The following is a 27,476-nucleotide window of genomic DNA, read 5'->3' as shown; positions in this document are numbered from 1 at the left end:
CAAAAGAGAAAAATAATTTTGCATTGCCGGAAACTCAGCAAAATGTAACTTGTTGTCAAGTATTGGACAGGTTTGATAATGAATTATCTTGCCACACTTGGGATTATGGTCGCTCACTGTTGTTTCAAGCGTTGCTCACCGACTTTGTGTGAACGCTCAGACCCGTAAGGAAAATGACAGGGAACATTGCTTAGAATAGAATTTATTGTTTTCATTGTTAACTACTCTACGTTGTTTCCAGGTCCCGGAGAAGCAGGAAGAGTCAACCGCCACGAGAGGGCGCTGCAGCACCCTCGTAAGATCAACTCCGTCTTCTCCATCACAAGCGAATGAAACGCCTCATCTTAAATCCATGGAAGGAACCCTGGAAAGGAAGCAAAAGTTTCAGCTGGGAGGAAAAAAAGTAGGCCGGCTTCCGTTTGTTTTCCACGCTTAGAGAGTATAAAGAAAGGGGGTCAAACAGGCAGCCCGCGGGACAGATCAGGCCCGCTAAGGGATTGAATCCGGCCCGCGAGACAACACTCAGAGAAGCGCAAGAGAAAAACAAAGTGCAGGTTGAAATATGTCAACTTGATGTTGCCAAAGCCGGGTGCCTCGAACAAAGACACTGTACTTGTATTTATTTCTCTCTCTCTCTCTCTCTCTCTCTCTCTCTCTTTCTCTTTCTTTTCCACCCCTTTTCTCCCACTCTGTCTCTGTCTCTTTCACTCTCTGTGTCTCTCTTTTTCTCTTCCTTTGTTGCTCCTTGTCTCTGTCCCTCTCTGTGTCTTTTAACCTATTTTTCTCTCACTTCCTTTTTTCCTTTTCTCTCTTTTCTCTTTCTCTCTTTCTTCTTTTCTTTCCTTCTGTCTTTCTATTTCTCTTTGGATTTCTTTCTTCCTCTCCCTTTCTTTTCCCCCCTCTCTCACGACTTTTTATCTTTTGTTTCTCACGCTCTCTCCCTCTCTCTCTCTTTCTTTCTTGGTCCTGGCCTCTCTCCTTTTCCCTCCCCCTTTCTCTTATTTCTTTATCTCCTTTTCTTTCCCCTTAATCTACTAGTCGGGCCCCCGAGTTAAAATGAGTTTGACACCCCTGATATAGAGTATTTAAATAGTGCCACGGAACATACACACTGTAATAGAAATAGGGTAAATGTGGGGTTTAATGTGGGCTTTTACTCCCCCCGGGTGGAATTAAAGAGCCTCATGGCATGAGGAAGAAATGATCTCCGCAGTCTGTCTCTCTCTCTCTCTCTCTCCCTCCTCTTTGTCTCTTTCTCTCACTGTGTATTTATACCTTCTTTTGCTCTCTCTTTTTTCTTTTTCTCTCTTTCTATCTTGCTTTACCCTCCTCTCTTTCTCCCCTTTTCTCTTTCTCTCCTTCTCTTTTCTCTCCTTCTCTTTTCTCTCTTTCTATTTTTCTTTGGATATATTTCTCTCTCTCCTCTTTGTCTCTTTCTCTCACTGTGTCTTTATACCTTCTTTTGCTCTTTTTTTCTTTTTCTCTCTTTCTATCTTGCTTTACCCACCTCTCTTTCTCCCCTTTTCTCTTTCTCTCCTTCTCTTTTCTCTCCTTCTCTATTTTTCTTTGCATATCTTTCTCTCTTTCTCTTCACCTCTCTCACTCTTTCTCTTTGTATCTGTTTTGTTCCTCACGTTTTTTTTGTCTCTCACTTTCTGTCTCTCTTTTCTCTCTCTCTCTTTCTTTGTCCCACCCTCTTTCTTTTTCTCTTCCTCTCTTATTTCTTTCTCTCTAATCTACTAGTCCGGCCCCCGACAGAATGTTTGTTCTATCGTGTGGCCCCCGAGTTCAAATGAGTTTGACACCCCTGGTGTAAAGAATCTCGTCAGCGGAGCTTTTTGATATCTTCTTTCCACAGGCGACCTCCAGGGGCTGGACCTCCTTCCATACCGTCCTGCACCGGCACACTTTATGCTTCTACCAGGACAGAAAGGAAACCCTCAGGGTGAGTCCAGCACGGCCGTGAATTAAATCTTTATTGTCATTTTTGTCGTTAATAAGAGGAAAAAACGTGTCGGAAAAGACTTGCGCTAAGACTAGGTAGAGAGAAGCTCATGATTGTCTGGGATGTGTTGATGACGATGTAAGGGGGGCCTGTTTGCTGTTGTGCACCCATGAAAGGTCATAGAAATAGTGTATGAACTGCAAAGACTCCTAAGCTTCTGTTCGTAGAGGAAGCGACATCATTCTGGGGCAGGGGTTATTATGCACAAAATGATTTAAAAGGGGGGAAAGAAGGCAAAAAAGAAAAATAGGATAAAAACAGAACAAAAAAGAAAGAAAAACCAGAAAAAAAGCAAGAGAAAATAAGTAGAAAGCTAGGAAAAATAATAAAAAAGGTAAAAGTGGGAAAGGAAAAAAACAGGAAAGTAGTAAAAAGCAAGAAAAAAAATTAAGAAAATTAAATGAAAGAAGAAAAAAGAAAAATTGAAATCAAAGAATGAAAAACAAAAAAAGGTGAGAAAAGAAGTGAAACAATGGTGAAAAAGAAAGAAAAGATGAAGAAAAAAGGAAAAAGGAAAGAAAAGAAGAATAAAAGGAATAAAAGTAAGTAAAGAAGAGAAAAAGGAAAATGAAATAAAAGTAAAAGAAAAAAAGAAAAAAGAAAGAAAGGAAGAAGAAAAGAATAAAAAAAGGAAAAAAGCAAGAAAAGAAAAATAAAAAAGGAAAGAAAAAGAAAAAAGGAAACAAAGAAAAAAAAGAAAGAAAAGAAGAAGAAAAAAAGAAAAAAAAGCAAGAGAAAAAAATTAGAAAGCTCGGGAAAAAAAAAATAATCATAATATAAATAAAAAGGTAAAAGTGAAAAAGGAAACAAGCAGGAAAAAAACAAGGAAAAGAGTAAAAAGCAAGAAAACTGCGCGTATCATTTTAGGAGGTCTTGAACGACAAGACTCCTGACAAAAGTGCCTTCTGGGGGTCCCTGTTCACAGCAATATAAGATTGAGGGTAATGGATTGAGAATGCAGGAGTGCAGAAAACAGTAGCGGCAAATATGCAATAAGGGATAATAGATTACAGCTGCATGAATACATTTCACTTTTTGGTGGACAGAATGGCGAAATAGCCCCACCAGGCTAGACAAATTTGTGCTCTGCCAGCCCCTGCTAGCAGCAATATGCGATTGGGGATAACGGATCTCGGAATATTTCTCCACCTGCGATGCACCGAGGCTGCAAAGCACACAGTCCCCATTGACGACAGGGTAAACATGTTTGCAGAGTCGCGCGTGCAACCTGCCTTTGAACCTTGCCGGGGCAGAGTGTTCTTCAGCACCGGACTACACCAAGAAACCCAACTGCTTCCGTCTCAGGTTAGGACGGAACCAAGGAAAACGGACGGATTCCGGGTATCTTGTAACTTTGGTTTTGTGGCTTTCAGGCTACGCGACGGCTCCGAGTATCTTTTCAATGCACCGTCACCATTAATGATGGAAACATGGATGGACAAAATACAAGGTAGGTGTTCTTCAGGAACCATGAAATGAAAAGCGGTGTTCCCCAGGGTTCTATTGTAGGCCCAATGCTTTTTAATCTTTACTCCAGGGGTCAGAGCTTTTTTGAAGCTCCTTTTTTCTCACTGATTAATTTAAATGTAATATACATTTCTAAAACAACAACTTATCATGTTATAACTATGTCTTTACCAGGTTGAGATGACTCACTCAACCACTAAAACATCATACTAGTTAGAAATAACTAAAAAAAATTGTAATGACCCATCACTGGTAAGCGATTTTCAGAAGTGATTCTGGGAAAAATTTGGGTGTTTTTTAGAAACTGAGCTTAATATAAATACACACATCCATCCATTATCTGCACCACTTATCCTCAGTAGGGTCGCGGGGGTGCTGGAGCCCATCCCAGCTATCTCCGGGCAGTGGGCAGGGGACACCCTGAACTGGTTGCCAGCCAGTCGCAGGGCACATAGAGACAGATAACTCACTCGCTCATTCACACCCAGGGACGATTACTAACTCGCTCATTCACACCCAGGGGCAATTACTCACTCGCTCATTCACACCTAGGGACAATTTGGACCGGCCAATTAACCAGACATGCATGTTTTTGGAATGTGGGAGGAAACCGGAGTGCCCGGAGGAAACGCACGCAAGCACGGGGAGAACATGCAAACTCTACACAGGAAGTTCGATCTCATGACCTCAGAGCTGTGCTGCACACGCTCTAACCACTGCGCTGCCGTGCTGCCTGAATACACACATGAAAAATATAACTAAGACTGCTTTTTTAAATTTAAAGATCAAACAGACTCCGCCCATTTCTCTCTCAGGCGAGCCTAAAATGTGGATGCATGAATGTATCTTCTTTCGTATGGGTGGTTGTAATTCCATGCTCTCCGGACTCTCCAAAAATAATATTGTAAGCGTGTATCAATTGAAGGATATAGCCAGGCTCTGCTCATTGTTCTCTTAGAGAAACAAGGAGGTATCAATCCGTGCTTTTATCTCTTCTCGTTTCAAATATTGTAATTCCTTACTTTCTGGACTCCCCCTAAAATATTGCATGCAAAATTCGGCAGCACGTGTTCAATTTGTCGTCTGAAAAATGCTACGCAAATTTTGATATGATTTTGTCAGAACCAGAACGGAAACAGGACCCAATTGCGTAGCGTTTACCGCAAGTTTTATTGAAAGAAAGAGGAAAAGCTGCGCACACGATTCCAGTAAGCCATGACCTTTCTTGACAGACTATGTTCTCCGTGTCCGCTTTGTCCTTGAATGTCCTTCATCGACATATTTTTTTTCCCTTTTATGTCCATTCCCTGTGTAAAAGTATTTTTTTCTTGTCCCTTGTGTCCCTCGATGCTGCTCCTCCCCTTAAAAATCCAATTGTTTCATCTCCAGTTTTATGTTGTCCCCTCCCAGAAAAGTTTTTTTTTTGTTCCCAATGTCCCTTAGTGTCCTCCTCCTCCATAAGAAAATGTTTTCTTGTCTTCATTGTCCTTTTCTGTCCCTCCTTTTTCATTAATATATCTTTTTCCTGTCTCTAGTGTTTCTTTTCCCAGTGTCCCCTAATGTCCTCCCTGTCAGGACCGGAACGGAAACAGGACCCAATTGCGTTACGTTTCTCACAAGTTTTATTGAAGGAAAGAGGAAGGGCTGCGCCCATGATTCCGGTGTTCGCTGGACGCGGGAAGCAAGTCGCTTTTATACTCTGATTGTGATCTGAACACGGAAGTGGATCTTCCGTAGCGAGCGACAACAGTGTCAGGGACAGAAAAACAGGTCGGTAGCTGGGACTGGTAGAGCAATGCGTGGTCGGGGTCGGAAACAAGACGTAAGCTGGGACGGGAGAGTAGACGTAGTCGGGGACAAAACGGGTCGTAAGCCGGGACGAGAGCAGACGTGGCCAGAATAAAACAGGTCGTCGCCGGAGACAGACGGGAGCAAAAACGGGACAGGCGGGAGTCAGGGTCAAAAAAAGGCTTGCCTAGCATAGACTGAGGTTTGCAGACGGACTGACAACAGGGGATTGATCCAATCAGAACCCGCGTCGGTTAGCGCCGAAAGAGCGGGCACAGCTGAGTCACATCAGTAATCATGACAGATTTGACACATGATTTCTTTTTTTTATGATCATAAAAGGTGCAAGTCAGTCCACAAGATTGTCCTCGAGTGTCCCAGCAGATGGCGACATTCTCAACAGAGTGTCCCTGCGTGACGTCACCTCGACGTATCCGAGACGGAAAGCACCGACTCCGGCCCAAGACTCGGTTGTCCTCTCCGGAGAGTTCCCACCCGGACTCCGGCAAGAACATCGGACCGTTTGGTCCACGCTTGGACGTAAGACCTTCTGCTCTTCTAGGGATAATGGAGACCTTGCGCTCCACCTCTACGGTAGACAGCGTTTAAGCTCGAGGCCCACGTAGTAGAAGAATACATTCTCACGGGGGCCGGACTCGTAGATTAAATAGAAAGGGAGAGAGGGATATGAAGGAGGGATATAATAATAATAATAATAATTTCCTTTGTATTGTAATTCTTTGTAACAATGTACACAGAACGAAATGTCGATACACCTGACCCGTTGTAGCGAGTCGATGCAGCCGCAGCCAACAGAGGGCGCCGCCATTATACCAATTAGGTATGACTCGGCCGAGGCGCGAACCAGCGACCTCCCAGTCTCAGAGGAGACACAACCAAGTTGTGGTATTACATCAATAGAAAAACAGAATATATTATCGTGAGGAACATAAACATGATTAGAATTATGAGATTTTGGTGCCTCGCACACATTATGAAGAGTTTGAGAGGGGACACGACCAAGTTCTATATAAAATCAATATATATTATGGTGAGGAACATAACAATGAAAACATGTCCACAACCGTAGTCTTGTGATCATGATGGAGCTCTTCGCTGCTTCACACATATTATGAAAAGGTAAAGAGGAGACACAACCAAGTTGTGGTATTACATCAATAGAAAAACAGAATATATTATCGTGAGGAACATATGAAGAGAGAGAGAGAGAAAGAGAGAGAGAGAAAGAGAGAGACATACAGAGACAGAGAGACAGAGACAGAAAGAGATAGCGGGAGGGAGACAGAGGCAACAAGAGACACAGGCAATGAGAGAGAGAGAGAGAGAGAGAGAGAGAGACAGAGACAGAGACAGGCAGGGAGACAGAGGCAACAAGAGAGAGCGCAGAAGAGAGAAAGAGACAGAGACAGGCAGAGACAGACAGACAGAGACAGAGACAGGGAGAGAGAGACAGAAAGAGACAGAGACAGGGAGAGAGAGAGAGAGAACGAGAGGGAGACAGAGGCAATGAGAGAAAGAGAGAGAGACAGAGAGAGAGCGGGAGGGAGACAGAAGCAACAAGGGAGAGAGAGAGAGAGAGCATGAGAGAGAGAGAGAGAACATGAGAGAGCGAGAGGGGGAGGGAGACAGAGAGAGAGAGAGCGGGAGGGGGACAGAAGCAACAAGAGAGAGAGAGAGAGAGAGAGAGAGAGAGAGAGAGAGAGAGAGAGAGAGAGAGAGAGAGAGAGAGAGCAGGAGGGAGACAGAAGCAACAAGAGAGAGAGAGAGAGAGAGAGGGAAAGAGGGAGAGACAGTGAGAGAGAGAGAGATAGAGAGAGAGAGAGAGAGGGAGAGAGAGACAACAAGACACAGAGACAGACACAGAGAGAGACACAGAGAGAGAGAGAGAGAGAGAGAGAGAGAGAGAGAGAGAGAGAGAGAAGAGAGACAGACAGATAATAAAAAATAGTAAGAAAAAGAGAAATGATATAGGAAAAGAGTAAATGAAAAATAAATAGAAATACACAGAGGAAGAGAAAGAGAGAAAAAATAGAAAGCGTGAGAGAGAGAGAGAGAGAGAGAGAGAGAGAGAAATTGAGAATGAAAGAGAAAGGGAATTGAAAAAGTAGATAAAAGAAACATAAAGAAAAGAGTGAAGGAGAAAAATAGTGGGAACAAGAGAGAACTATTACAAAAACAGTGAGGTAGAGAAAGAGAGAGTAACAGAGTGAGAGTAAAGTTGAGAGGGAGAGAAAGAGAAAGAGCAAAAGAGAGAGAGAATGAGAGAGAGTGAAAAAGAGACAGAGTGAGAGAAAGGGAGAGAGAAAAGAGAAAGATAGTTTCATAAAAGAAGAGAGAAAGACACAGAGGGATGAGAAAAATAAATAGAGAAGTGATAGAGAGAAGAAGGAAAATAAATAGACAAATAGCAGAAGAAAGAGAAAAATACAGAGACAAAAAGAGAGAAGGACAAAGAGGGAGAGAAAATTTGACAATGCAAGAGAAAGAGGAATGAAAAAAGACAGAGAATGTGGATAAAAGAAAGAGAGAAGAAATAGAGAGACAGTGAGGGAGAGAACAAAGAGTGTAGGAGGAATAATAGAGTGAGGACAAGAGAGCAAAGTATTAGAAAGACTGTGGGAGAGAGAGAGAGGGAGAGAAACAGGGTGGCAAAGAGAGGGAGGAAGAAAGAGTGAAAAAGAAGGAGTGTGAGAGAGAGAAACAGGGTGACAAAGAGAGGGAGGAAGAAAGAGTGAAAAAGAAGGAGTGTAAGAGAGAGAGAAACAGGGTGACAAAGAGAGGGAGGAAGAAAGAGTGAAAAAAGGAGTGAGAAAGAGAGAGAGAGAGAGAGAGAAACAGGGTGACAAAGAGAGGGAGTAAGAAAGAGTGAAAAAGAAGGAGTGTGAGGGAGAAAGAGAAAGAGAGAGAAAAGGGTGACAAAAATAGGGGGGAAGAAAGAGTGAAAAAGAAGGAGTGTGTGAGAGAGAGAGAGAGAGAGAGAGAAACAGGGTGACAAAGAGAGGGAGGAAGAAAGAGTGAAAAAGGAGTAAGAGAGAGAAAGAGAGAGAGACAGGGTGACAAAGAGAGGGAGGAAGAAAGAGTGAAAAAGAAGGAGTGTGAGAGAGAGAGAAACAGGGTGACAAAGAGAGGGAGGAAGAAAGAGTGTAAAAGAAGGAGTGTGAGAGAGAAAGAGAGAAACAGGGTGACAAAGAGAGGGAGGAAGAAAGAGTGAAAAAGAAGGAGTGTGAGAGAGAGAGAGAAACAGGGTGACAAAGAGAGGGAGGAAGAAAGAGTGAAAAAGAAGGAGTGTGAGAGAGAGAGAGAAAGAGAGAGAGAAACGGGGTGACAAAGAGAGGGGGGAGAAAGAGTGAAAAAGAAGGAGTGTGTGAGAGAGAGAGAGAGAGAAGCAGGGTGACAAAGTGAGGGAGGAAGAAAGAGTGAAAAAGAAGGAGTGAGAGAGAGAGAGAGAGAGAGAGAGAGGGAGAGAGAGAGACAGCTCCTGGTGCCAACAGCAAATATCAACCCTACTATGTGCCTAGTTGCTGCGCTTCTGAACCTGGTCTCTAGAGGGAGCTCCAACACAGACTAACTTTTGACTGGAAGTGAAACAATGGCGTTCAGTCACATCACTTTCAGAGAAAATCTGCTTCAATAGCGATTACGTTTATAACATATTCATATTTCCTCAAAAACATAATGATGAATAATCATAATAAATACGATTTAAAAATTAAAACTGTCGCAAAAAGTAAGGAATTAAACTGTGCTTAGCACATGGAACTGGAATCGACCTGAAAGAAAGAATACAAACGTAAAAAAAGAATCTATCTATACAGCGACCCCTGGTGGTGTGAAAATCTTTTATTCGTTTTAATTTAAATAGTCCATTCGTATAATAATAAAAAACACATGAAACTCGCTTAGAAGCATGTTTTGTAAAGACTCATGGAAATTTATAATTCCTCCACTGATTCCTTCTCTAGCCACTCATGTTCTCCACTTAACTGCAGGCTATTGCTTGCTGCTAGCTGCTATTGTTGGTGTAGCTGCTATTGCTTGGCGCTTCACTCGTCTTCCACAGCTGCCTTTGATGGTCAGGTCCGTCACATTTTTTCTACTGTTTCTTTCACTAGCCACTTATACTTGCCCATTGGCTGCAAGCACGGCTTAGCGCTACCCTTTATGTTTATTGTTAGCTGTTTTGTGTAAAAATAAACTTGTTCTTGCAATCTTTTACTGGCCATTCTAGTAGTTTTTTCGCTAGCGCCGAAAGTTAAGTCACGTACACCAGTTCTACTTAGGTCAATCAATGCTAATCCGCTAACGTTAGCCACTTACATCAGCTTTAACCAACTTTAATTATGTAAGCCCCTAAAGTTAGCCACTTCCACCCACTCTGACCAACTCCAGCTATGCCTGGCCGGTCAAGTTAGCCCTTTTTACCAGCTCTGACCAACAACAACGACACTAAGACGCTAATGTTAGGTACTTCCACTAGCTCTGACCAACTCCAGCTATTAGCTCTTGTCAGTCAATCCGGGTGTATGCAGATCGCTCGGTCTTTCGTTATTCATCTTTAATCTAATCTACAACGACTTGCAATCATTTCATGGCCTTTTTAGTACCTTCTCTTGCTAGAAGCTAAAGTTAGACATTTACACCAGCTCTGAATAACTACAGCTATGCTAGCTGCTAATGTTTGCCACTTTCACCAGCTTTTACCAACTCCAGCAATGTTAAGCCACTCAAATTAGCCACATCCACTAGCTATGACCTACTCGGCTATGTTTAATTGCTAAAATAAGCCACTTCCACCAGCTCTGACCAACTCAAACTATTCTAAGCTGCTAATGTTAGCCACTTTAACTAGCTTTTACCAATCCCAGCAAAGTTAAGTCACTCAAATTAGCCGCATCCACGAGATATGACCTACTCCAGCTATGTTTAACTGCTAAAATTAGCCGCTTCTATCAGTTTTGACCAACTCAAACTATTCTAAGCTGCTAATGTTAGCCACTTTAACTAGCTTTTACCAATCCCAGCAAAGTTAAGTCACTCAAATTAGCCGCATCCACGAGATATGACCTACTCCAGCTATGTTTAACTGCTAAAGTTAGCCACTTCCACTAGCTATGACCTACTCCAGCTATGTTTAACTGCTAAAATTAGCCGCTTCTATGAGTTTTGACCAACTCAAACTATGCTAAGCTTCTAATGTTAGCCACTTTAACTAGCTTTTACAAATCCCAGCAATGTTAAGCCACTCAAATTAGCCGCATCCACTGGATATGACCCACTCCAGCTATGTTTAACTGCTAAAGTTAGCCACCTTCACTAGCTATGAACTACTCAGGCTATGTTTAACTGCTAAAATGAGACACTTCCACCAGCTCTGACCAACTCAAATTTTGCTGAGCTGCTACTGTTAGCCACTTTAACTATCTTTTACCAACCTCAGCAATGTTAAACCACTCAAATTACCCGCATCCACTAGATATGACCTACTCCAGCTACGTTTAACTCCTAAAATGAGCCACTTCCATCAGTTTGACCAACTCAAACTATGCTAAGCTACTAATGTTAGTAACTTTAACTTTAAGTTAAGAGACTCAAATTAGCCGCATCCACAAGATATGACCTACTCCAGCTACGTTTAACTGCTAAAATTAGCCACCTCGATCAGTTTTGACCAACTCAAATTATGCTAAGCTGCTAATGTTAACCAATTTCACTAGCTCTTACCAATCCCAGCAATGCTAAGCCACTCGAATTAGCCGCATCCACTGGATATGACCCACTCCAGCTATGTAACTGCTAAAGTTAGCTACTTCCACTAGCTATGAGCTACTCAGGGTATGTTTAACTGCTAAAATGAGCCACTTCCACCAGCTCTGACCAACTCAAACTATGCTAAGCTGCTAATGTTAGCCACTTTAACTAGCTTTTACCAATCCCAGCAATGTTAAGGAACTCAAATTAGCCGCATCCACTAGATATGACCTACTCTAGCTATATTTATCTGCCAAAGTTAGCCACTTCCACTAGCTATGAGATACTCAGGCTATGTTTAACTGCTAAAATGAGCCATTTCCACTAGCTCTGACCAACTCGGAACTATGTTAAGCTGCTAATGTTAGTCACTTTAACTAGCTTTTACAAATCCCAGTAATGTTAATCCACTAAAATTAGCCACATCCACTAGCTATGCTCTACTCCAGCTATGTTTAACTGGTAAAATTAGCCACCTCGATTAGTTTTGATCAACTCAAACTATGCTAAGCTGCTAATGTTAGTCACTTTAACTAGCTTTTACCAACCCCAGCAATGTTAAGCCACTCAAATTACCCGCATCCACAAGATATGACCTACTCCAGCTATGTTTAACTGCTAAAATTAGCCACCTCGATCAGTTTTGACCAACTCAAACTTTGCTAAGCTGCTAATGTTAGTCACTTTAACTAGCTTTTACCAACCCCAGCAATGTTAAGCCACTGCAATTAGTCACTTCCACCAGCTCTGACCAACTCAAACTATGCTAAGCTGCTAATGTTAGCCACTTTAACTAGCTTTTACCAATCCCAGCAATGTTAAGGAACTCAAATTAGCCGCATCCACTAGATATGACCTACTCTAGCTATATTTATCTGCCAAAGTTAGCCACTTCCACTAGCTATGAGATACTCAGGCTATGTTTAACTGCTAAAATGAGCCATTTCCACTAGCTCTGACCAACTCGGAACTATGTTAAGCTGCTAATGTTAGTCACTTTAACTAGCTTTTACAAATCCCAGTAATGTTAATCCACTAAAATTAGCCACATCCACTAGCTATGCTCTACTCCAGCTATGTTTAACTGGTAAAATTAGCCACCTCGATTAGTTTTGATCAACTCAAACTATGCTAAGCTGCTAATGTTAGTCACTTTAACTAGCTTTTACCAACCCCAGCAATGTTAAGCCACTCAAATTACCCGCATCCACAAGATATGACCTACTCCAGCTATGTTTAACTGCTAAAATTAGCCACCTCGATCAGTTTTGACCAACTCAAACTTTGCTAAGCTGCTAATGTTAGTCACTTTAACTAGCTTTTACCAACCCCAGCAATGTTAAGCCACTGCAATTAGTCACTTCCACCAGCTCTGACCAACTCAAACTATGCTAAGCTGCTAATGTTAGCCACTTTAACTAGCTTTTACCAATCCCAGCAATGTTAAGGAACTCAAATTAGCCGCATCCACTAGATATGACCTACTCTAGCTATATTTATCTGCCAAAGTTAGCCACTTCCACTAGCTATGAGATACTCAGGCTATGTTTAACTGCTAAAATGAGCCATTTCCACTAGCTCTGACCAACTCGGAACTATGTTAAGCTGCTAATGTTAGTCACTTTAACTAGCTTTTACAAATCCCAGTAATGTTAATCCACTAAAATTAGCCACATCCACTAGCTATGCTCTACTCCAGCTATGTTTAACTGGTAAAATTAGCCACCTCGATTAGTTTTGATCAACTCAAACTATGCTAAGCTGCTAATGTTAGTCACTTTAACTAGCTTTTACCAACCCCAGCAATGTTAAGCCACTCAAATTACCCGCATCCACAAGATATGACCTACTCCAGCTATGTTTAACTGCTAAAATTAGCCACCTCGATCAGTTTTGACCAACTCAAACTTTGCTAAGCTGCTAATGTTAGTCACTTTAACTAGCTTTTACCAACCCCAGCAATGTTAAGCCACTGCAATTAGTCACTTGCACCAGCTCTTACCAACTCAACTTAGCGATTAAGTTAGCCACTTCTGCCAGCTCTGACCAACTCCAGCTATTAGCTCTTTTCAGTCGCTCCAGGTGTATCTAACTGGCTAAGTCTTTTGTTGTTGTTCTGCTTCGATCTAAGCTACAACGCCTTTTAGTGGTGAATCATTTCACACTTTCACTTTAATATTTAATAAATTTCTTTGAGCGATTCTTTGACAAGCCACTAGAGGGAGCTCATGTATCGCTATTAAAACAGAACGAGTTCTCCATATTTGTTCTCTCGATAGATGACGCGAACGGGAGCAACAAGATGGCGACCGCCGAGCTTTACGGAGGAGGCGGAGACAACACCTCGTCTTCCGATCGTTCCCCCTCGCAGGCCAATCAGGAATGGCCAAAGAACAAGCACCGCCCCCACTCCTTCACTTCCGGTTAGTTTCCGAACGACTCCCCTTCAAGGATCTTGAGAACGTTTGTCTCGACTTTCGGTTTTCTGTGTGGTCTCCCAGCCACCTATCGAAAGATGGAACGGTCCGGAAGAAGTCTGGAGGCGGGGCCTAACTACCGAGTGACGCTAGTGCTAGGAGACGAATTCCTGGACGGCGGGACCCTCCCAGAGTCCCGGGATAAATCGGTCTTGAAGAAGTTCTTTTCCAGAAAAGACCCGTAACGTTCGGAGGAGTTTCACTACTACTGACGATATTTATATACCGAGTTGTGTGTGCTGTGTCTGAGTTTGTTTTGACGTTTTTAGCCGTCGTTGGCACCGAGTGAGGTTTATTTTTTACATCTTGGTCTTTCAGGCCTAAGTGAGGTATTTTTGGTTTTACATTTTGTTTTTTTAAGCATGTTAACGAGTGAAATACGTTTTTTGAGGAATACGTAAAGTAAGGATTGTTCATCAGTGACGGGTCATTGTGATTTTCAAGGAATGTTGTAAAATTTGCAAAGATTTGCAGAAATAAAGAGACAAAAAAGAGTGTGGGCGGCCAAATTAGACAATTGATTAGGTAAACCTTGGATTCTGGCGTCCAGGACAACAGTGGGGGTGGCCATCTTGGAAAAATGATACAGTACGTTCCAGATTTTCCCACTCAGGAAAATGGTAAGGGTCAGCCATTTTGGACACATGATTTAGTACACCCTTTATTGTCAATACTAATATTCTCAGTAATGCAGGGATCAGAATGGAGATTTTCATTTTCAGCTGAAATAGCCAGGGTCCAGGGGCCGCAGGCCCCGGCCAGGTCCAGGGCGGAGCCCGGTGGGGGGGCTCAGGGGGGCGAAGCATTTATCTTATTTGCTATGTGAAAATTGCACTAGAATGAATTAAATCCAACAAAACAGAAACCATGTATTTTTTTCAGTTTTAAGATGTTTAAAACAGTTGGGGGATTACAATGTTACAACCATCACCATTGTTGTTGTGTTTTAATGATGAAGATGGACCTTGTATTTAGCTACTAATCAACAATATATATGAAAATATATACATTAATAACCATTCATCCTTAATTTGAAAATAGAATGCACAAACTGAACATGCTTAAAGAAAATACATGTCAGTCTGTGACAGTCTTCTCCAGCCATGACCACTTAAATTTATTCTTGATTCCTTTATCAATCTCGGAGACAAAAGCCTCGTCTTCTTTTCTTAGTATTTTCATATTTACTTTTTCAAACACTCATTTCACCGTTTGAAAAGACCGGAAGGAGCGCCATGTTTGACAAAGCCAATGCTCTGAACAAAAGCTCCGCTGATTGGTTATCAGCGAACCTATCGACCAATGGTAGGAGTCGATCTATTTGTTGTGTGTTATAGATCTAATGCGCTGCGCTTCTTTTTGCCGATTTTTCTCGCGATCTCTAACTGCTAACTTGGGGTGATGAAACAGTCACGTATCATACCTCACCCCCCCAAAATATTTTCTCATCGAATTTAGACGATTTACGGGAATGACCTTTGGGGTTCAAAAACAGCGGAAATCCGCGGATCCGCGGAAAATTCTGATCCCTGGTAATGGCCCGTTTTTCGCGATGGGGTACTTTACAAAACGTTCCCCCAATAGTCAAAGCATGCAAAGCTGTGCTCTTCCACTCCTCCATGACAAGATGACTGAGCTGGCGGATATTCAACATCTTGTGCTTCTCCACCTTCCGCTTGAAGATGCCCCAAAGATTCTATTGGGTTTAGATCTGGAGACATGCCTGGCCAGTCCATCCCCTTTACCCATAAGCCCTTTAGAAAAGCCTTAGTCATGTAAGAAGTTTCTTTGGGGTCATTGTCAGGCTGGAATATTTCCTGTGTCCTAGTTTCTGGAGGAATGGATCGATATCTGCTGCAATATTTCACAGTACATACTCGAGTTTGTGTTACCCTAAATGAAATACAACTCCGCAATTCCAGTTGCACCATGACATTCCCAACACCATGCTTGACACAAATATGTTTGTGCTCCTCACCTGGTTGCCGCCACACATGCTTTACACCATCTGAGCCAAATCAATTCATCTTTGTCTCATCAGAGCACAGAGTATCGTTTCTAGTAAGTCATGGCCTTTCTTGACAGACTTCTTTTAATGGTGTCAAAGCCATCTTTCTTCATTTTGAAGGATTTTATACATTTGATAATAAAGGATTTTATACAATTGACTGCAAATTACATTTAATGCAAAAGATATTCACTGACTGCGCTGTAGTTCAATGTCAGGGCACCCTGGTGGAAAATGTTGTTTACAGGAACGGCGGGAACGGGACATCCAGACGCAGAAAGACCCCGATGACGTAGAAACGCTCGATGTTGTTTTGAGTATTCCAGACATCGCGACGCCCGGGGGGGGCGGGGGCTTCCTTGGCACGCCCAAGGGAGGAGTCGGCCCTCCATTATGCGGGGACAAGATGGTGAATAGGAGAGAGTTAAAGGACTTCAGAAGAGGGCTTCCCAGAGACTCCAACGACACCAATTCGGCCGTATTCGATGGAGTAGTTAAATTGTTAATGAAATTAAATCTGCCCTCGTGTGGAAATGACGGCTTTCCTGTTCATCTTTTCCGTCAAGAAACGAGCGTGCATAAATTGTTGGGTGAATGTAGCTTGTGTTTGGTTAATGGAGTCAGATAACTAATTCGAACAATTTGGTAAACGGTACATTTTGATATTAATTCCCAACAAAGTCAAGTCGTGATCTTCCACTAAACACTATAATAAATTCTCTGCGGAAATGTGAGGTGGGAACTCAATTTTGTGGCATACTGTACTTCTACTCATACTGACTATGGTCCGACGTGTAACAATACAATGACCAAAAGTAATCAACACATCCACAGTGTTCATTTTACCTGAGAAAAGTGATGGGTCCCGGGGACTCGCATGCTCAAAAATCTTTGGGTCCCCAAAATTTAGTGTTATCGGGGTTGAAATTGTAAATCGGTGACAAATATATAATAAAAACCTATATATTCATTCAGTTTTAACCATCAAATTATGAATCCGTTTTCTGCATCAAATTATTGTTGGTAATATACCGATTAAAGGGATAACCACAAACCTGTCTTTTTTTTCATTTTCTCCTTTTATACTTCCTTTTTTCTTAACTTCTTTATACAACATTATAATTCGTAATATAATGCATTAAAGCAAGTGAGCCGTTTGAGAGCCGGCTCTCTAGAATGAGTTGAGCCGAAAAAGCCGATTCTCTAAAAAGAGACGGACTTTTCAATACAGAACTGGAGATCGGCGTGCAGACGAAAACTCGAACCGCGAGACCAAAACAACATCTGTCGGATCTGCCTGACGAAAAGTTTGGAGTGCGGTAAATCTTTGTTAAAAAAAGTAATCGGGTAATAATGACAATTTTGTGGCAAATTTGAGACTGCGTCCCCAGCAAAAATGATGCGTCTAGGACGCAGGGATGAGGGCAAACGAGAACACTGCATCCATAAGAATTTTCACAATTTTCCTTTTTAATCGGAATGCAAAGGAAAATGAAACTAAAAAGACATATTTCACTTCTGGACTTATGTCGCGGCCCGTGCAGATGTTTTGGCCCGTGCAGCCGCTACGCTAACAAGGTTCGAAATCCGACCACTAAGGACGCGTATTAGTGGTCCGAATTCGCCGCAAAATCCATCTCGGGGTTAGGGTTAGGCAATCTGGGAACGATTACGGAGGCGGGACTCCGACCGCGGTTTGTTGGGCGGACGGTAGAAAAGGAAGGAAGGTTTGAATCGGGTATGAATCCGTTTGAATGGAATATAGAACATGAATTGTGCGGATATCGGGTTTTTGGGTGACCAGTGAACGAGGTCGGAAGACGTCAAAATAAAATAATGCTCCAGATGAATCTATAAACAAGTTTTACCTTTCTATTTGGACATCTTTGTGTTCTGCTATTGTAAACAGTCCCGGAGAGCTGATAGAATTTCTTGCAGGATAGTGTTTCTGTTCTCCTTTGTCACCTGGGCAAGAAAACAAATAGCAGTTGGTTAAAATAGGATCATTCAAATTATTAAAGCATTACTAATTCAAAATGAATATTTTCAATTAAAAATAGATAATTTGATCATGAATAATGAAAAATTAATAATTACATATTTTCAAAATTATAAATTACAAATTAAAATGTTTTTATTGATTAATATATGTTTCTATTTTTGATAATTAGAAATTATTTAAAAAAAATGATTTCAATAGACGCAAAAAAAAAAATATATATATATATATATATATATATATGGATCTGCACCTCTTATCCTCAGTAGGGTCGCGGGGTGCTGGAGCCTACCCCAGCTATCTTTAGGAAGTGGGCAGGGGATACCCTCAGCTGCTTGCCAGCCAAACTAATTTATTCATTCATTTATTTTAAGGTTAATTTTTCTGTTCCTCAGATTTTTATATTTAAATCAAAAAATAACAAAAAAAAAATTTTTAGAACTATTGAATGAAAAATTATTAAATGTATTTCTTCTACATCATATTTTTTACAATTTATTCTATATTTTTATGTCACATACAAGAAAGTAAATACAAATTGTAAAAACGTTTTTTTTTAATTAATTTTGAAGTTATTTTGTAGCTATCATTTTGTATTTATAATCTTGTTTTTTCATTTGAAGAATTAATAATAGTACTAGAAATACCAGAAATTTTATAAACAGTTTTTGAAAAATTAAGTAAAAAATATATATATTTTCTATATATTATACAAGAGAAAATAAATAAAATCCAATTAAAAAAAGGGAGAATTTTTTTTTTATTCCATTCATTTAGGTTGTTTGTATTTCATATTTTTTTCTTAAAAAAATAATGAATAAACAATCAAAATATTTTATAAATGCATGTTTTATTTTTTCAGCTTTCTTTGTGTTGTATAATTTTTTATTGATTTATGCATATAATATTTCATTAGTAATCAAAACTTGTTAAAAAAGAAACATTTATTAAAAATCTATGAAGGGGTATGGTACATTTTTACATCTATCAATGTATATTAGCGTAAACATTGTTCATGCACTGCATGGTAATTAGCTCAGGAGGTAAAGCTCTCGTCTTGGGAGGTCGCAGGTTCGATTCCCGCCTCCTCCGTGTTACATGTCGAAGTGTCCTTGGGCAAGACACTGAATCCCAAATGCCCCCGATGAGCTGGTCGTTGATGCCGGCATTGGTGTGTGTGAGTGTGTGTGAATGGGTAAGTGTGAAGCAAATCGTAAAGCGCTTTGGGAGGTCTTCATTGATACACTGGGTACGTAACTCCTAACTTAGCATTTTTAATTCCTTCCCCACGTCCCCCATACAAATTGGGGACATTTGAGCAAAGCCATTGTTGTCTGATCAGTCACGCGCGCATTCTGTTAATCCCGCTCGTAAGACAATACACGACAGACCGCTTGTCTCGTCAGACTGCAACTGTAAACGCGGTGCTACTGAAACGCTCTTAAAAGTGACCTCGATATCCCATACGGCAGTGTTCTCGTTTGCTCGCGTCCCCGTGTCCAAGACGCATCATTTTTGATGGGGACGCATAGTTTCAAATCAACGTGCGTCCCCGGGACGCAACTTTTTCGACACAAAATTGTCATTTTTACCCGATTACATTTTTTTTTTAAACAAAGATTTACCGCACTCCAAACTTTTCGTCAGGCAGATCCGCCATTGTTGTTTTGGTATTGCGGTCCGAGTTTTCGTCCGCACGCCGATCTCGGCCAACGAGATCTTGTTGTTTCGAGATTACGTCATTGTTGTGGTGCTTGTCGTCGAGGGAAGTTGAAGGCTAAGTATGCCTCCGAAAAAAGTTAGTATTGGGTGAAAGTCAACACAAAATTGGTAATTTCTTCAGTGTCAGTAATAAGTCGAAACTTCATGCAGAAAGTGATAACAACGGCAATAATTCCGGTACGAAAAAACGGCGGAGAAATTCTTCGGAAGATCGCGAAGGCAAGGAAAACACGTGTGTTGAAGCCAACGATTCGACGGAAGAAAACAAACAAAAGAATACTCCTAGCAAGGACTTTTCTGCCAAAATGGACTCAATTATATTCCTGGTGACGCTATGAGGAGGATGATAATGGATTGGACTTTGAGAAGGCATTACAACTGTGGCAGGACAGCAAACAACAAAGAATATATGAATTGGAAAATCTTAAGTGATAACTTGCTTTGTATATTACCAATTAACTGTGATGATTAAAACTGCACTAATATATAGACTAATATTTCAGCAATACTATTTTGTATAATGTACAATATTTTTGTGAAGTGAAAAATCACTTGATTACTTTCAATTACTTTTAGATTACTCCAATACCAAATATGCTAATAAAACTAAATATGAATAAAATGACTAAATTTTGTGCAGGCAAAATGATGTTGGCAAGCTGTTTGGATTTATGTTCATTTTGTTTCTGTCGCATTTGATGTTAGTTTTGCCGGAGATCAAAGAGATCAAAGCCAGGAGAGAAAGCTTACCACGTGTTGTGAGTCATCATTTTATTCATATTTGGTTTCTTTTGTCTTTTATTAGCATATTTGGTATTGGAGTCATCCAAAAGTAATTGAAAGTAATCAAATTAAAGTAACCCTACCCAACCCTGATTATCAATTAACTCTGATGATTAAAACTGAATAAATATATAGATTTATATCATATATTTGTCGCCGATTTACAATGTCAACCTCTATAACACAAAATTTTGTAGAGCCATAGATCTCTGTTGGAACCTATAGATTTTTGAGCATGCGAGTCCCCGGGACCCATCACTTTTCACAGGTAAAATGAACACTGCGTACGGGCCCCGCCTATTTTCCTGCCACTCACGGTGAAAAGCCTGACGTCGCTCCTGGAGCGCACCTCTTCCACCAGGTCGAGCGCTTTTCCTTTGGGGATGGGGATGGTGCCGAAGACCCTGCAGGACGAGCAATCCAGCGTTCGCCTCGCCGCTTTGACAAACGGCCGGCTGAAGAGTTCCATTTTGCCTATCTCGTCGATAACGACCACTTTCGTGCCTGGCTTGCTCTCCATCTCATGAAGAAAAGTCAAGGATTATATTAATAATAAAAGCAAAGGTCTCCGGGTTACGGCCCTGGGGGGCCAAGTTTGGCCCACGTGCCACTTATGTTTCAGCGGCCCCATGGCAATCATCAAAATTGGTATTGGCGTTTAAAAATGTCCTGTACATACCGTAAATTCCGGACTATAAGCCGCTCCTTTTTTCCCAAACGTTCAACCCTGCGGCTTATTCAGTGATGCGGCCAATTTATGTCATTTTTCTCACGGCCGCCAGCGGCGCTCGAGTACAAAAGGTAAGATTTAGACCACTGGAATATATGCGCCGAGGAAGACTGCAACTTCTTGGCTTGTGCATAAATTAAATTAGCGTAAACATACCCTTTTCATGCAAAATGCAAAAAGAAAGGGACATGACGCGGCTTTCAAGCTAAAAGCAAACGAGCAGTCCGATAAAGAAGGAAACAGAGCACAGAATCAGGAGTGGATGAGAGTTCCAGCGACAGTGACAGCGCGAGTGAGGCTGCGGGAGCGTGGGACGACGTGTATATGACAAAGTTTCTTTCCGACACTGAGGAAGACGACTTTGATAGCTTCAGTTCTAAGGAGGAAGATGAGGACGGTTTACCGTGATTTTTACAAGTACGGTATGTTTTTTTTTTACGAGACCCGTTTACTGTGTTGCAAGTGTGTTGCTAGCGTGTTGCTACCATTAACTGCCCTGTCACAGGCACTGTTTGGGATGAAAGTTATATTATTATTATTAAAGCTTTGAAAACTCTCCCGGTGTACCGTCTTTCTTTGTAAATATGTGTAACCCATGTATAACATGTTTTGGTAATGTATTTATTTGTATTTATTTATTTTACACTTATTCTGATATGTTTTGCACGGGCGAATTAAAAAGGAGGGGCGGAACAAACGAGGGGTGACGGGAAGTGGTAAAGTAAAGGTGAGGAACAGACAGACCTGTTTGTGGACGCGGGGGACAATAGTGGATATATATTTTTCCCATCCTAACCTTTGGAAATATACACTTTTTTCCTTGGATTACTTTCAACGGGACCCGGACTCTGCAGATCTGCATCAAACCTTAAGTACCGGTATCATTTTCCGATCAGTTTGCCGGCTGTGATTTTTGGACTGCGTACTTTAATGAAGGACATTTAGTTTCAATCGCGGGACTTAAAGTCGGGTTTGGGTTAATTTTGTGTTTGTGTTATGTGGGCGCATGCGGCTTATATACAGGTGCGGCTTGTGTAAGTACAAAAACGGTTTTCCTCTTAAAATGTGATGGGTGCGGCTTATAATCAGGTGCGCTCTGTAGTCCGGAATTTACGGTACTATAATAACTCTATTGTTTTGTGAATTAATTCTATAGTTTTTTGTTTCTTTTGCAAAATCTTTGCAGATTGGTATTATGTTAATGTTCAATCAAAAATAGATTTATTTGGCTTTTTTTTTTTTACTTTCAAATTCCAAACTAATCCTTGGACCCACCTTGATCATTCTAAACGGATCCTAAATCTATTTAAGTTTTGGACATTTGAAGAATACGTTTCATTGTTTTTTTTGTTTGCATATTTATTGCAAATGTACATTATTGTCTAATGTGAATGTTTAACAAAAAATATAAATAAATAAATACAATCACATATAATGCTAGCCTAGTTAAAATGAGCTATTGCACGGATGAATTAAATAATTACCTTTTATTAATGTAAAACCTGTTGGAGCTGGTTAGACTGAAGCTTATTCTAATTTGGATAAGTAATGAAGTTAACTTTCACTTTTCCTGACCAACCTTTCAGCATGAGGAAGGTTTTTCTGCCGTTTTCAATATACTTAGGTATCTGTTCATTGGACTGCCCTTCTAGTATAAAAGTGATTGTCAGCTATTTTAATCTTCGCACTTGTGAATTTCTACATCCCTTGTCCTATAGCTCATTTTTCGCCCGGAAGAGTCTGTAATAAAAAAGGTCAAAGGAACTGCTCATCGCTCCAGCCTTTATTTTGATCAACCTATCGCCTTGCAACCCAGAAGAGGAGAGCTTCCTTCTTCACTTTCCAGCTAATGCCTAAGCAGCACACCCGGCTCGCTTTACGAGCGGGATATTCCCACTCGACGGCAGCCAGACGGCTCCTAAAAATGTCACTATGGAATGTATGCCTTTCAATTATCCCCTTTGGTTTGAGAAAATCAAAAGCTCGGGGGATTTTTAATGAAGGGGGGTAATTATAACGGGCGTACCTTCTCTAAGAGAGGGAGGGCCACACCTTCAAAGGAAGGTAAATCCACGATATACTGTCCTACTGTGTATTTTCTACCCTGAGAGTCTCCGACCATGTCCCTGTGGGCAGAAACGCATGATCGATTTTTCAAACGCAACATAAAACCAAAGTTATTTTGACATTCGGGTTACCTGATTCTGGACAGGTGGGCTCTTTCTCCACTCATGGCGACCACATCAAAGCCCACTCGGCGGCCCCCTTCCCTCACCTCTTCGGTGTAAAAGCCGTCCACCGCTTGGCCCGAGGACGCGAGCGCATCGCACGCTTTCTGAACCAGAGTGGTTTTACCGACACCTGTGGGAAAAATACGTGTCAATGTAGAAGTGCTTCTATATTTTGGATGAAGTTATATAGTGACAAGCAAATATGGATTTTTAGTTTTGGACGAAGGAAAAAATAAAAGTAGAAATAAGGCTCCTACTGTCTTATGATGACGCCACTTATAAAGTGAGGCGAGCCAAGGGAAGCTGGCTATACCTCGGAGTGGAGTTTGAACACAAATTGCTTATTTCGGCCAAAATCTATCCATCTATCTATCCATCCATCCATCCATCTATCTATCTCCCTTGGTCATATCCCTCAAGGGGTGACCGACAGCAAGACAAACACATACAATAACAAAGAAAAAGAAAATAAAGAGAAAATGAAAGGAAAAAAATAGCAAAAAAAAAAACACACACAAAAATGTTTGGACCATGGCCAACCCAAATGCCCAAACACCCAAACGAGTTAGGCACCTCGGCACCCAAGTTGGTCATGCTTTCGTCCCTCCAGAAGATACGTGACATGAGAAAGCGGCCATGTCACTGAGGTCAGGGTGACACGACACACTCTTCTGTTCAACAGCAGGGCCCGACAGTTTTTGCTGGTTTACCCCTGCCGTATCATAGAACCCGTCCAAACATCCCACTATCCCTTTACAACACCTCTCCACTCATTCCTATCACCAACAAGAACTCTAGCTTCCACTAGATGTTGACCTCTTTCCTGCAGTGCACTCATAACACCATCCATCCACGTCAATTGCGGCCTTCCTCTTGGTCTCCTTCCATTTATCGGCCAAAATCACAATCACTTATTCCCGATTGCTCACAAATACAATATGCAAATTTGGATTTTCTTTGGGACGGTCCCTCAAATCAGGTTAGTTTGTCAGGCTCGGGCTGGGCCTGGATTTAATACCCCGGGTCAGGTCGCCCAGGATTTTTTAGGCCTGATCTTACTTCGATTGTGTCCCACTGCTTTTATATTGTATCTGCTAGCCGGGCTTCTGGTAATGTTTTTATGCTCACACTACAAAGCGAACTTATCACAGTAGAGCTATTTTAAATAGTAAACACGTACTTTGTGTGTGACATCAAATGCATTCGTCCCTGATGTTTTTGTCAGCCATTAGCCAGACTTTGGCTAATGTTTACATGCTAACAATAAAGAGGTATCATCCTTTTCATTTCAACCAGCCAATTAAATTTGATTGGATGAAAAAAGGACTAAATCTATTTGTGTGTTTTTTTTACAACAAATGAGCAAAAACACAGTAAATGGGTTTTTCAAAATGTAGCAGGTCATGTCTTCTTCTTCTTTGGGTTTAACGGTGGTTGGCATCCAAGGCTTTGGTTGATTACTGCCCCCTATCCTTACGGATATCTGTCTCTGTACAACTCGTACAAATTCATTAGTGGTGTGCCGTCAGGGCTTGCAAAGCATTATCTGAAACACGTGATGTGAACTATATTTTGTCCGTGAATACTTATTAAATAGTTCCGAATTGTCTCTCAGCTTCCTTTATTTGTCTCCCCCCTCCCCCACCCCACCCAGGTTGTGCTGCTTCAAGATGTTTGCGTTCATATTTAAGCATTTAACCATTAGCCATTTCTTTTTCCCAGGGTCAGATATCGACTTGAGGGCCTTCATAATCACTTCAGCAGGCCCCAAGGTATGAAATAAGTGACGATAAAGCTGTTGGTTTGGCCAATCAGATACCTAGTTGGCGAGCCAGGGCTTTCGAGCAGGCGTAGTGAAACGTCAGCAGTTTCACAAACTATGATTGGATAGGGGGGTGATAACAGTAGTATCCCGGCGAAAAGGAAAAGAAAAAAATCCCTGTGCCCACTTCCTCCGTAGAACTGACTTTTTCAGCCCTAAATCAGATAGAAACTTATACCAGACATACAACAGGATAGGCTCAACTTTAGGCATTGGCATCAATAACAATAGTTAAAAACTTTTGGATGACACCGAAACGCACAAAGAATCTGCACAAGAGTACTTGAAATGTTCATGAGGAAAGGATGATTTTGTGCAAAAATAAGAAAGGATTTTTGTTGAGTAAAATGTGGCTATGTTACTAAATACAGGGATTAGAATGGAGATTTTCATTTTCAGCTGAAATAGCCAGGGTCCAGGAATAAAGCAGGGCGGAGCCAACCCCCCCCCAAGCTCCTGGGTTTTAGGCAATTTACTTGTCCAAAACCATGCTTATATTTATCATTTTAGTAACATTTTTAGAAGATTAAAATAAATTGCCCACATAACTGATTTTTTTGTAAATACTGCAAGATAAGTTCAAATGCAGTTCAGTCCCTGCAGCTTGAGCAACAATGCGGCCAATTTTTCTAACGGCCGCCAGGGTGCGCCAGAGCAATAAAGGAAAGAGTGAGACAGTCGGATTTTGAATTTGTTTGCTACGCAAGAGAAAAAGTGAAAAAGTCGGAATGCCTTTGGGGTTCAAAAACAGCGGAAATCCGCGGATCCGCGGAAAATTCTGATCCCTGTAAATAATAGTGCAATTTCGATGAGATTCTTATTGTCGTGCTTGCATGTGTAGCAGCTGCAGCAGCAGTTAATAGTTTGTGCCCATACAAAAGTTATTGAGGATTGGATTACTTCAAATGTAGTACTACTGAAGGCCGAGGTGTGAAATGCACGGCCCGCCACTGAAACTCATACACCCCTATTCTACCAACTCATTGGTTTGAACAAATTTATTGACACTAAAAACAGAAAACAATCATGACAATCTCAACAGCAATTAAGCACATTCACAATATTATATTCCAATATTACGTTTTTAACAGCAAACACAAAGTGAGGTTTGAACAAACCTTCTCGAAAATCAAACTCTCCCTCCTGACTCTTGCCCCACTGTTCTTAAAAAGGGTAAAAGTTTCCACTGATGGGCCCATTACAAAAATCTAACAGTCCTTTAAGTCAAGGGTCTCCAACCTGGTGCCAGCGGGCATCAGGGTGCTCCATCAGGACAGCTGACGTGCTCGCAGATCCATTCTGAAAATAGCTCACCAGTGCTGGATCATTGTGATTTTCTAGTTTAAAACAACTTTTGAATGGTTGAATGACTATTTAACCCTACTTCCAGTAATTAACCTAATAGTAATAACATAAAAAGTTGTTATTTTAAAATGCATATAAACAGGGAGCCCTGTACGCCAATTAGTAACAAAAAGTAGCTCTTAGCTTAAAAAAGGTTGAAGACCCCTGCTTTAAGTGATATTTCTTTAACACCTCTTACTATCCCCTTCTTCGTCTTCCCCCTCTAAATTGAGACCTTCTGCATCATATTATTACATCCTCTGCTGATTCTTCCCTCTAGAAGTCTCGACATGATCCAGTGTTATGATTCCCCATGAGTTATAAAGTTGTATTTAAGGTTCTGTAATGAATCTAATCTCGCCATCACATTCTCCGCTTATCTATGTTGCCATCAGTCCTCATACTTTGATGAATTTAAATAGGAGTCGTCCTCCGCTTTCCCCTCAATGCTCTACCATTTTTTGACATATTTTACCTTTAATAACACAGGTAATGTGTTTGTAATAATAATAATTGTGGAATAATTACCTGGCGGTCCTGTCAAGAAAACGTGTCTAAACATCTGCTCACCGTCTTCTGCCACGCCAAACGACTTCCGTCAACAAATCTGACGCATGCGCAAAAGTCTGTGGCACGATCAGCAGCGCTTACGGTACTTTCATTCAGATTCAGATTCAGATTCAGATCTACTTTATTGTCATTCTAGTACACGTGTATACAGAACGAAATGTCGATGCATCTGACCCCCACAGTTTCCTTGAATGTACAGATATAAATAATGTTGTATTGTATTTTGGCTACGTGTAGTATTTTACCATAGTGCCGATAGTGCAAGAAGAGTAGCTAACCAGATGTGCAATATGGGCAGTCAGGTTAACAAGTCAGGTACACAGTAACATTAACACTGTAACAATAACGCTGTAATTACAATAGTGCAGAGAGCAATGTGCAAGGAGTGGCAAGCTATAAAAAAAACTGCCAGTAGTGCAAAAGTCAGATTAGCAGCCGTTTAGATTTAAGTTAACTATATGTTAGATTGACCATTTAACATTCTAATGGCCAGGGGGACTAGACTATTGCGGAGCCTGGTGGTCCTGCACCGCACACTGCAGTACCTCTTCCCAGAGGCTAGCAGAGTGAACAGTCCATGATGGGGGTGAGAGGGGTCCCCGGTAATGTTTTTTGCATGGGATAGGCAGTGCTTCTGGCCAATGTCCTGAATGGAGGGAAGTGTAGTCCCGATTATTTTCTCTGCTGTCCTCGTTACCCTCCTCACACTACCCCAGTCGGTAGCGCTGCAGCCTCCACACCACACAGAGATACAGCTGGTC

General features: G+C 41.3%; 2 protein-coding genes across 5 annotated transcripts in view; one reads left to right on the top strand and one right to left on the bottom strand.

Moving 5' to 3' along the window:
* Positions 1-13,962, top strand: part of mymx (myomixer) — a 71,300-nt gene extending 57,338 nt beyond the window's left edge. Inside the window, exons 22-28 of the mRNA XM_088350880.1 lie at positions 242-403; positions 1,859-1,945; positions 3,219-3,310; positions 3,379-3,455; positions 5,603-5,800; positions 13,309-13,452; positions 13,531-13,962. Of these exons, the coding sequence (XP_088207006.1) occupies positions 242-403; positions 1,859-1,945; positions 3,219-3,310; positions 3,379-3,455; positions 5,603-5,800; positions 13,309-13,452; positions 13,531-13,691 (921 nt within the window). The 3' untranslated portion in view covers positions 13,692-13,962. The remainder of the gene's footprint in view (positions 1-241; positions 404-1,858; positions 1,946-3,218; positions 3,311-3,378; positions 3,456-5,602; positions 5,801-13,308; positions 13,453-13,530) is intronic.
* Positions 215-26,762, bottom strand: ntpcr (nucleoside-triphosphatase, cancer-related). Of its 4 annotated transcripts, none has more exons than XM_088351911.1 (6): positions 26,674-26,762; positions 22,947-23,109; positions 22,775-22,874; positions 20,335-20,538; positions 17,383-17,479; positions 215-364 (listed from the first exon to the last, which is right to left on the bottom strand). In XM_088351911.1, the coding sequence occupies exons 1-5, from the start codon at positions 26,705-26,707 to the stop codon at positions 17,411-17,413; spliced, it is 570 nt and encodes a 189-aa protein (XP_088208037.1). In that variant the 5' UTR covers positions 26,708-26,762; the 3' UTR covers positions 215-364; positions 17,383-17,410. The 4 variants fall into 4 exon arrangements, with proteins under 4 accessions (XP_088208037.1, XP_088208040.1, XP_088208039.1 ...); XM_088351914.1 differs by lacking the exon at positions 215-364 and adding an exon at positions 1,876-1,917; XM_088351913.1 differs by lacking the exon at positions 215-364 and adding an exon at positions 4,942-5,880 and having other exon boundaries at positions 17,384-17,479.
* Between the last annotated feature and the right edge of the window lie 714 nt (positions 26,763-27,476).

Source organism: Urocampus carinirostris, chromosome 13, assembly GCF_059441175.1.
Source record: "Urocampus carinirostris isolate Australia breed hairy pipefish chromosome 13, RoL_Ucar_1.0, whole genome shotgun sequence".
Classification (NCBI taxonomy): Eukaryota; Metazoa; Chordata; class Actinopteri; order Syngnathiformes; family Syngnathidae; genus Urocampus; species Urocampus carinirostris.
The sequence above is the reverse complement of the archived record's forward strand: the minus strand, read 5'-3'. Positions and strand labels throughout refer to the sequence as shown.

What these genes read in the sequence shown, in the direction of transcription:
- ntpcr (XM_088351911.1), bottom strand. Translation starts at nt 26,707, where the DNA reads ATGTTTAGACACGTTTTCTTGACAGGACCGCCAG. An exon ending in GCCCACCTGTCCAGAATCAG is followed by an intron (nt 22,875 to 22,946) that starts GTAACCCGAATG and finishes TTCTGCCCACAG; the next exon opens with GGACATGGTCGGAGACTCTC. An exon ending in CCCTCCCTCTCTTAGAGAAG is followed by an intron (nt 20,539 to 22,774) that starts GTACGCCCGTTA and finishes TTTCTTCATGAG; the next exon opens with ATGGAGAGCAAGCCAGGCAC.